The sequence below is a fragment of the Lucilia sericata genome, unplaced genomic scaffold, assembly GCF_015586225.1.
Source record: "Lucilia sericata isolate MDLA Ls3-8-SP2 unplaced genomic scaffold, ASM1558622v1 Contig000888F_arrow, whole genome shotgun sequence".
Classification (NCBI taxonomy): domain Eukaryota; kingdom Metazoa; phylum Arthropoda; class Insecta; order Diptera; family Calliphoridae; genus Lucilia; species Lucilia sericata.
This window is the reverse complement of record NW_023994877.1, coordinates 201,927-212,754: the sequence shown is the minus strand read 5'-3', so window position 1 is coordinate 212,754 and position 10,828 is coordinate 201,927. Positions and strand designations below refer to the sequence as shown.

Sequence of the window (10,828 nt, the reverse complement as noted above, 5' to 3'; positions counted from 1 at the left end):
ATTTACCTGTGACATCATACGCCTTATCTCAGCAGCCACAGCAACAACAACAGCAACAATATCCTGTTGAACAAATTTATTACACCAACGACAACAACACTTTAAACGACAACTACGTTTATACTTTTAATCCGCAGGTGTGTGTTTTGTAACCACTTAAACTAAATTTCTTTTTTTCACATTTTCTTAATTTTTTATATTTTTTATATTTTTTAAAAATCTGTTCCAAAAAATCTTATTTTTATTTCACTTTAACAAAATGTTAATGAACTTCTACTTTAAAGTTTATTTTTTAACAGAAAAACTCGCACGTCTGCAAATAAAAAAAACACTAAACTATAAATTGCACACACACGTTTACCAACAAACAACATTTTACTAGCCGACATTTTTTCCCCAATTGTTTGTGTGTCTCTTTCTGTATTTTTTTAGCATTCCCTTTTCTCTGTGACTTTCTTTTTGTTGGATCATGTTGTTGGTTTTGCAAATTTTACTTACACATGCTTTCATACATATGTAAAGGTGTTTAACATGTAATGTTAAGTAAACAGAGTTCAAGTTCTAATCTTTTTATTTCTGTTTTTATTATTTGCCAAAAGTGTAATTCTCGCGAGAGTTGACAGGAAAAAATAACAAAAGAAATTTAGTAAGGGAAGTATAGCTAAAAGAGAATTTTAGGGAAAAAGGGGAGAAATAGTTTTACCCAGAAGTTCGACAAAGAGTTAATGCATCAGAAAAAGACAATAATTTCCACTAACGTCTAACCGCCTGGTTGGTTCTAATTCGTCTTTCGTTACAGATGTACTCTAGACTATAGACTAGCCTATAGACTAGACTATAGACTTGGCTATAGGCTAGGCTATAGACCAGACTATAGACTAGGCTATAGACTAGACTATTGACTAGGCTATAGACTACACTATATTAGACTATGGAATAGATTATAGACTGGTTATAGATTATAGACTACGCAATAGACATGGCTGTAGGCTAGACTAGACTATAGACTAGGCTATATACTAGACTATAGATTAGACATTAGACTAGATTATAGACTAGACCATAAACTATAGACAAGACTATAGACTAGAGTATACTATAGACTAGAGTATACTATAGACTAGACTATAGACTAGACTATAGACTAGTCTATAGACTAGACTATAGACTAGACTATAGACTATAGACTAGACTATAGACTAGACTATAGACTAGACTATAGACTAGACTATAGACTAGACTATAGACTAGACTATAGACTAGACTATAGACTAGACTATAGACTATAGACTAGACTATAGACTAGACTATAGACTAGACTATAGACTAGACTATAGACTAGACTATAGACTAGACTATAGACTAGACTATAGACTAGACTATAGACTAGACTATAGACTAGACTATAGACTAGACTATAGACTAGACTATAGACTAGACTATAGACTAGACTATAGACTAGACTATAGACTAGACTAGACTATAGACTAGACTATAGACTAGACTATAGACTAGACTATAGACTAGACTATTGACTAGACTATTGACTAGACTACAGACTAGACTACAGACTAGACTATAGACTAGACTATAGACTAGACTATAGACTAGGGACTGTAGACTAGACCTATAGGACTAGACTATAGACTAGACTATAGACTAGACTATAGACTAGACTTCTAGGACTAGACATAGATCGACATAGACTTAGACTATACGGATAGACTAGACGACTATAGACTAGGACTTAGACTAGACGATAGGAACTAGACTATAAGACTAGACTATAGACCTAGACTATAGACTAGACTATAGACTAGACCTATAGACTGATATAGACTAGAACTATAGACTAAGACTAGATAGACAGAGGACTAGAACATAGACTAGGATAAGACTAGACTATAATAGGACCTAGACTAGATATAGACTAGACTATAGACTATAGACCTAGACTATAGACTAGACTATAGACTAGACATAGACTAGACTATAGACTAGACTATAGACTAGACTATAGACTAGACTATAGACTAGACTATAGACTAGACTATAGACTAGACTATAGACTAGACTATAGACTAGACTATAGACTAGACTATACTAGACTAGACCTAATAGACTAGACTATAGACTAGACTATAGACTAGACTATAGACTAGACTATAGACTAGACTATAGACTAGACATAGACTGGACTATAGGACTAGAAGACTATAGACTGGACTACATACAACATTATGGACTTTTTGACTATTATTATCTGAAAAGTAGTGGAAACGATTAATGATTCAAGAAGAGTTCTATGTATGTATTCTGGACATCGAGAATCACAAATGCACTATGGTAATCCAATACGAATTTTGGTAAAGTGAAATTATATTGAATTATTTTGTACGTCATCGAATACTGATCGAATGTTTAAACACCCAACCTCGATGAATAACGCGTTATTTCAACATGATTCCTATGAATATAAAATTAGTCATAATCAGACCTGTGATTTAATAAAAATAAATTGACGTTGAATTATCAACTCTTTTTAATGAAAATAGAATTTTTTTTTAAATAACTCCACGAAATCATTCTCAAAACTATTTGTAAAAACTCTTTTTAATAATAATGCATTTATTTAAGTGTAATCTTATTCTGGATATTTGATGGAAATCTAATAATTAATTCTCTATAAAACTAAAATATTTTCTATGAAAAATTAAGGGAAAACTCATTAGAGTCCTTCTAATAATTTGACAGCAACATATCGCTAAATGTCGCTTTTAAATTCCATGAAAAATGATCTTCTTTATTTGGATTTATTATTAACCAAAAGTCGCTCCCTTTTTTAACCCCTCCTTAGCTTTTAACTAAATAAATGTTAAGGGTGGCTCGTGGTACTTTTTTAAATATAAATTACAAATGCCAATAAGAGAGTCTTGATAAAAATTTTTTATAAAAATATTTACCCCCATTATATACCCTTACGACCTAATTAACAAAAACTAGTTTTACAAAAAACATTTTTGGGATTATACTAGAAAACTTCCCCACATTTTTAACATAATATTAAACATTTTTGTAAGAGTCCCTTATATGGGGAATTGAGTCAATTACAGATCAAACTTTTCACAAATCGTTAGAGTGACTAATTTTCGAATAAAATATTAAATGAATAATTCTTTGTTCAAGTTTTTAATAACTTAAATTTTGAAAGACTAGAGTATAGACTGGACTATAGACTAGATTTTAGATTTTAGAGTAGAATACAGACTAGACTATAGACTAGATTTTAGACTAGATTATAAACTATAGCCTAGACTATATACTAGAATATAGACTAGACTAGACAACAGAGTAGACTAAATACTATATTATAGACTAGACCAAAGACTGGACTATAGACTAGAGTATAGATCATAGAATAGACTATACCCCAGTCTATAGACTAGTCAATTTACTACTTATGAAAAGGTTATACCTAAGTTAGAAAAAGTACCTAAAATGTCGTGGGAGTTCAACGGTATTTTTCAACCGTGAATTTTTAATGGAGTCAAGGGACAAATATGGGTCAATTTCAATACCCAACAAACTGCATCAATAGCCAATATTTGCCCCATAGTCCTACCGTTTAGATCATAATGTGTTTTCAACTTACAGACGGACGAACATGTCTAGACCAATATTATGGAAAATTTAGCACAGTAGCTGCAACCGTTTAGGTCCTAAAGTGTTTTCAACAGACAGACTGATGAACATGTCTAGATTGTCATAAATTCTATTAAAGACTCAAAATATTTATATTTTTGTTGGCCTATGACCAAGATCTCAATGTACAAAAACTTTCCAAAAACACCTGGTGTTTCCATTTTAATTTATACAATTTCAACCTATTTCCCTTAGTTGACCTTCCCCCTAAACTGTGTGTTTGTCTTCCTCCTTCCTTTGTTTTTATTTGTTTCACAAAGTTGTAAATAAAAATTAAAAAAAACACCAAATTACCTTTAAGCAAAAGAAAAACTGTTATCACATTTGGTGGGAATTTCAAATTTCATGCAATTCCACCAAAGAGTTCATTTCTTATTTCAGAATTTTCATTAAATAAATTCCGTTTCTTTTTTCCATCATTTGCACAAAATTTTCTGGATCATAAAGTACGAAAAAAATCTACAATAAATCTTTAAAATATTTTTTTCAGCAGAGTCTGTCTGTCTAGCAGAGGAAAAGTCACACACACACACACACACCAACCACAAACAGACAAAAACAAACATTGAAAATTTACTGTAATAGATAAAAGAGATTTAATAATGAAGATAAAAAACAGCTGTTTCTAAGAAAAGGGGGGAGGTGGAGCAGTGAGAATAAAGCTTAACATGAAGATCATTTTAAATTTCAATTTATTTATTTTTTTTGTGTTTTTAACCAAAAAACCACAGTCTGTCATGTTTTTTTAAGTTGTTTGTTTTTCTTATATGTTAATAATTGAATAAAGAGAAGAAATCTGATAAAGATAGAAATTGAAAAAAAGAAACTGAACTCTATCATATGACGTTGTTGTTGTTGTTTTGTCAACCCAATGTCACTCGAAAAGCAAATGTAATGAAATCACACAACAATTGTGTTTTTTCCTCTATGCGTTTTAATGCGTATGAGTTGGTTTTCAAATCAGAGTTGGATAATTAAATATTAAGCAAATGTTGAAAAGTTACGCAATTTTTATTAAAAATTTCCTTGAAAAAGTCCTTCAGCAAATTAAATAAATTATTCTCAGTAGGAAATTTAATAATGTTAAATCCAGAAATCTTGTTCACTACTTTAAAACTTTAATTTACCAGCTCTGCTTTAAGTTTCTAACTATTGAATAGATTCATACATGAGTAAATTAATGATAGACTAACTGATTGATTAAATGAATGAATGACAGACTGTATGTAGGTCTCTTATATCTGTCTGTCTCCTGCCCCCTCTGTCATATTAATTGTTAAAATTTTCAGTATTTATTTATTTGCTTGTAATTTTATCATAAAAACACCATAAGATAAACTGAAAGACAACAAAAATCCAGAGAAATAAGGGCGTTTTGCGTGATCCGCATAAGCGGAGTTCAAGATACAAACGTCATCAGTTGTGTGTGTTTCTGCTTGTAAGTGGGATTCCAAACAACATAACGAGACATTTCTTTAATTTTTCTATATTTGCATTAAAATTAATTTTTATTAATGGAATTTAATGTGATTTATACTTCTTCGGATGAGATGAAAATTAATGAAACAAACAATAATATTTATTGTAATGAAACACTTGTTCAAATAAAGGGGAAGAATAAAAATATTTTGGAAATTTGGTTTAAAAAAATACATATAGCAATTTTAAAGGAAATCTTAAATACAATTCGAAAAAAATATAAATTGATCATCAAATATTTGCACAATGAAATGAACTAGAACTGAACTAGAACTGAACTAGAACTGAACTAGAATGAACTAGAACTGAACTAGAACTGAACTAGAACTGAACTAGAACTGAACTAGAACTGAACTAGAACTGAACTAGAACTGAACTAGAACTGAACTAGAACTGAACTAGAACTGAACTAGAACTGAACTAGAACTGAACTAGAACTGAACTAGAACTGAACTAGAACTGAACTAGAACTGAACTAGAACTGAACTAGAACTGAACTAGAACTGAACTAGAACTGAACTAGAACTGAACTAGAACTGAACTAGAACTGAACTAGAACTGAACTAGAACTGAACTAGAACTTAACTAGAACTGAACTAGAACTGAACTAGAACTGAACTAGAACTGAACTAGAACTGAACTAGAACTGAACTAGAACTGAACTAGAACTGACCTAGAACTGAACTACAACTGATTAAGAACTGAACTAGAACTGAACGAGCATCAAAACTAGAATTGAACTAAAACTGATCTGGAATTAAACTAAAACAGAACAAGAACTAATAATGAACGGGGAATGAACTAAAAAGATGAATGTTGCTATTAATATAACTATAAATATAAATACTGCTATAAATATTAATATAAGTATAACTATTTTCGTAACTATATATGAACTAGAACTAATTGTTTCTCATTAATTGCTATAGTAATTAATATCGTAGTATGAGTTATTTGAGATGAATAATATCGGGGAAACTGACTATATTTAAAATAAATTACAATTTATTATTTATGGCCAATTAAGGATTAAGAGTAAAACTTGCCATCCGAAAAGGCAATTATGTTAAACAAATTACTTACATTCTATTTCCATTCTATATTCCTTAGGATCCCTACGACGAAAACTTTGACGAAGACATGGAGGCTGAACGTGATCTCGCCGAAGATGCCCAATGGAAGAAAATCCAACAGAACACATTCACCCGTTGGGCCAATGAACATCTCAAGACCATCGATCGTTCGATCAACAGTTTAGAGAGTGATCTCTCCGATGGTTTGCGTTTAATCGCTTTAATCGAGGTGTTGTCACAAAAACGTATGCCCAAATATAATAAAAGACCAACATTCCGTTCACAAAAATTGGAAAATGTTTCCGTAGCATTGAAATTCCTCGAAGATGAGGGTATTAAAATTGTTAATATTGGTAAGTGAAAGAGAATTTTATGAAATTTTAATTTTTTTTGGAAATAAGTAGAAAATATAAGAAACTAAAAATTTAAGGGAAATTTATAGATTATTGATAATAAAAAAGGGGGAAGTGATCAGAATGTGTGTTTTTTGTATATTATAGGGAGTTGTCAATAAAGTTATTATTTAGGTCATACAATTTGTCATTATACAAACACATTTTTCAACTTTAAAGAAACGTCATTGAAGTTTTTCTTATTAATGGTTTTTTAATAAATAAATATTACGCCATTAAAATTTCCGTTAATTTTAGAATTAATATTCACAATTCATTGATAAAAAAATTTTATATAAATTTCACATTGAGTGCTTTTTTGCCCCTTTATTGAATGATAAATTTTTTTGTTGTTGCATAATTTTAGTTTAAATTTTAAAATTCTCAAGAATTTCTGAAAAACCTTAATGAAAAAAACAACAACATTAAAATTCTTGCCCAGACCCCTTTGTTATAAATCATATTTAAGTTAAATTTTGTATTTTTTTTTTTAAACCGATAAACAAATTTTCTGATTTTTTTCAAGGCTAAACTTGTATAATAATGTTTTTATGCTTGTGGTTCTGTTAAGTTTGACTTAAGCTTAGAATTTTGGGTCTCCATAAGCATGCATTCCCAACATGATTGGATTTAAAAAAAATTTGACAAACAGAATTTCTTAAATTCATTTTTTTAAATATTTATGAATGTAGATATTTACTCGTTCGCTGTTTGTGTATTTTGTTTCTGTTTGACAGTTTTATTTTCGTTAGCAAAATATGACATCATTTGTTTTTTAGAGGTTTCAAAGTTTTTACTTTCATTTGAGCTTGAGTTGTGTTTTTTTGTTATTAAAAAATTATACTTATTTTATCGCAAAATGTTTTGTTGTTTTGTTAATAATGTTTTACAATTTCAGTTATTCATTTAGCTTTTTTTGTTCAACACGTTTTATTAACATGTTTTTAATGCAATTAGTCATTTGCCCCTCTTAATATTTTATTATTTACAATTGCACTTTTTTTTTGATTTTGTACAAAAAAGATAAATTGTTAAACAAAAGCTTTGCAATAAAAAATCTCTGAAATCATTAATATTTATTGTTTCTTTTTGTCGTTGATGCCAGAGTTTAACGGTGAAAACTTTATTTTGAATTATTCTTTGGAAGAAAGTCTGTATATTTGACCTATATTTTTGAGAGTCTCTTATTTCTTTATTTACTATAGTGATATTTGTCATAATTAAATTAGCAATTAGTCACTACTTTCCAGCGCTATACTTTTCATAGGTTATTTAATAACAGCGTGGTAATCAGTCCAAAGTCTTCAATTCCCCTACTACTTGTCACTTGATTGGTTTTTAATATGTTAGATAACACTGATTAATTTAGAACAGCTTTTGAACTAGAACTGAACTAGAATTATAGTAGAAGTGAACTGAACTAAAAGTAAAGTAGAACTGAACAGTTCTAGATCTGTTCTAGTTCAGTTCTAGTTCAGTTCTAGTTCAGTTCTAGTCAGTTCTAGTTCAGTTCTAGTTCAGTTCTAGTTCAGTTCTAGTTCAGTTCTAGTTCAGTTCTAGTTCAGTTCTAGTTCAGTTCTAGTTCAGTTCTAGTTCAGTTCTAGTTCAGTTCTAGTTCAGTTCTAGTTCAGTTCTAGTTCAGTTCTAGTTCAGTTCTAGTTCAGTTTTAGTTCAGTTCTAGTTCAGTTCTAGTTCAGTTCTAGTTCAGTTCTAGTTCAGTTCTAGTTCAGTTCTAGTTCAGTTCTAGTTCAGTTCTAGTTCAGTTCTAGTTCAGTTCTAGTTCAGTTCTAGTTCAGTTCTAGTTCAGTTCTAGTTCAGTTCTAGTTCAGTTCTAGTTCAGTTCTAGTTCAGTTCTAGTTCAGTTCAGTTCTAGTTCAGTTCTAGTTCAGTTCTAGTTCATTTCTAGTTCAGTTCTAGTTCTGTTCTAGTTCAGTTCTAGTTCAGTTCTAGTTCTGTTCTAGTTCAGTTCTAGTTCAGTTCTAGTTCAGTTCTAGTTCAGTTCTAGTTCAGTTCTAGTTCAGTTCTAGTTCAGTTCTAGTTCAGTTCTAGTTCAGTTCTAGTTCAGTTCTAGTTCAGTTCTAGTTCAGTTCTAGTTCAGTTCTAGTTCAGTTCTAGTTCAGTTCTAGTTCAGTTCTAGTTCAGTTCTAGTTCAGTTCTAGTTCAGTTCTAGTTCAGTTCTAGTCCAATTCTAGTTCAGTTCTAGTTCAGTTCTAGTTCAGTTTTAGTTCAGTTATAGTTTAATTCTAGTACAGTTATAGTTTAATTCTAGTTCAGAACTGATATATAATCTAGAACTTAACTTAACTAAACTGTATTAATATCGATCTGCTGTTAATTTCTTTTAGTTTATAGACCCTATACCTTTCTTTATCTTTAATTGTATTTCAGAGTTTAATGACTCATTTCTATAAATAAATATTTTACCGGTGTATATAAACAAATTAAGTCAATATAATATTTTATTTATTATCAATCTCAAGATAACAATTATATCAAACCCAAAAAATAAGTCAGACAATTATCAAGAACAATATGATACGAATCATTAAAATAAATTTTAGAATGTGATTACAAAGTGTTTACAATGATTAAAAAAATATAAATAAAAAGAAAAAAAATTTTTTTTTTTTTAACTTTACATTGCTGAAGAGAAATTTTTGTAGCACTGCTAGAAATTAAAATTTCTTAATAAAATTTCTAATTCATGGTAAAATCTGAATTTTATATTATTTATGCTGGAATATCGATTTTAAAGCTTTTTAGATTGTATGGCAATTTTTGTTTATCTACTAGTAGCTTCTTTTAGGGTTTATAGCAAACATTTCTTAACAACTTTCTGATATAAATTTCTCACTTTCGTTCCAATTTCTTTATAAGATAAGAAGACAGTTGATATCATTTGAAAACAAATAAAAAAATATATTTAAATATAGAAATGACATACAAAATACAGTTAGTATTAAAAAGAATTATTGCATAATTTTAATATTTAATGCATTTTAAAATAAAGTTATTAAAAAAAAAATAAAAAAACATCTTAACAAAAGATAAAAGTTAAATTTGTAGCAAATTAGTTTTATTTAAATTTTCTATGAAAGTGAACAGGTTTATACGTGTTATTTTAATCACGTGGTACTAAATGGATTTTTTTCTATGTTAGCAAAACAAAATTAATTAAAAAAATATCTTCGAAACCAGCACAATTTAAATATTTTTTTGATGTATAAATTTTATGGATTTCTTTTATTAGTTCTTTGACATATAGATAATGGACGAGATGATAGATTGAATTTATATGATTTTGAAAATAGATTTTAATAATTATGCTTATAAATAACAAAATTTGTGTAGAATTTGTTAAACAAATAATTTTTAAATTTTATAAAAATTCTGTAATAAATAGTTAATGAAGTTATGTTAAAATAAATTAAAAATTATACCAACCATTAAATTTTAATTTTTAAACTTCTTAAGACAAATTAATCATAATTAAAAAATTACAATTTTTAATTAACCTTACGAGCTCTCGAGTCTATCACAAATTGCTCATTTAAAATTACACCGAAAACCTAATTTTCTTTTCTTTTTCAAAAATTTTGTAGGTTAAACTAACCTGGAGAAACTAGTGGTTTATAGTATATATGTATATTTTTAGTTCAGGTTTAGAAATGTTATTAAAAATGTGGTTGTTGAAAAAAAATTAACAATAAAAAAAGATTTACTTTGTATTTTCAAATGTTTACTACAGACAAGTATTCAAAATTGTTTTCAAGTTTCAAACATGAGTGATGACTAGACATACCGTTTAACAAAATTAAAGTAAATAAATTAAACATTTCTTTTCTTTTTGTTGTTGTTGTTATTTTCTTTCCTTTCAGTCTTCTTTTCTTCTTTCCATTGTTTGAGGCATAAATTAGAAAACCCGTCTAGGCAGTTTGTTATTAATGGGCCACAAACATTATTCAAAAAAGTCAAGACTAGATGAAAATTAAAAACGTCTTTAACTATTTACTCGCCAAGTTGGCCACACATTTATCTATCGGTTTTTGTATGTTTGCTAAACTATTTGAAATGTAAGATATTTTGTTTAAGAAAAAAAAAAGAAAACAAGTGATTAAACGCAATTTAATAATGATTAAGCTATTGTGGGGGCAAATGGCAAAAAACCAACCAATTTATGTT

General features: G+C 28.8%; 1 protein-coding gene across 5 annotated transcripts in view; it reads left to right on the top strand.

Annotated features, from left to right (window-relative positions):
* Positions 1-6: 6 nt before the first annotated feature.
* Positions 7-10,828, top strand: part of LOC119608852 (filamin-A) — a 94,706-nt gene continuing 83,884 nt past the window's right edge. For all 5 annotated transcript variants that reach the window (XM_037963406.1, XM_037963403.1, XM_037963405.1 and 2 more), the window contains exons 1-2: positions 7-137; positions 6,292-6,607. In XM_037963406.1, coding sequence (XP_037819334.1) covers positions 6,322-6,607 — 286 coding nt within the window. In that variant the 5' untranslated portion in view covers positions 7-137; positions 6,292-6,321. The remainder of the gene's footprint in view (positions 138-6,291; positions 6,608-10,828) is intronic.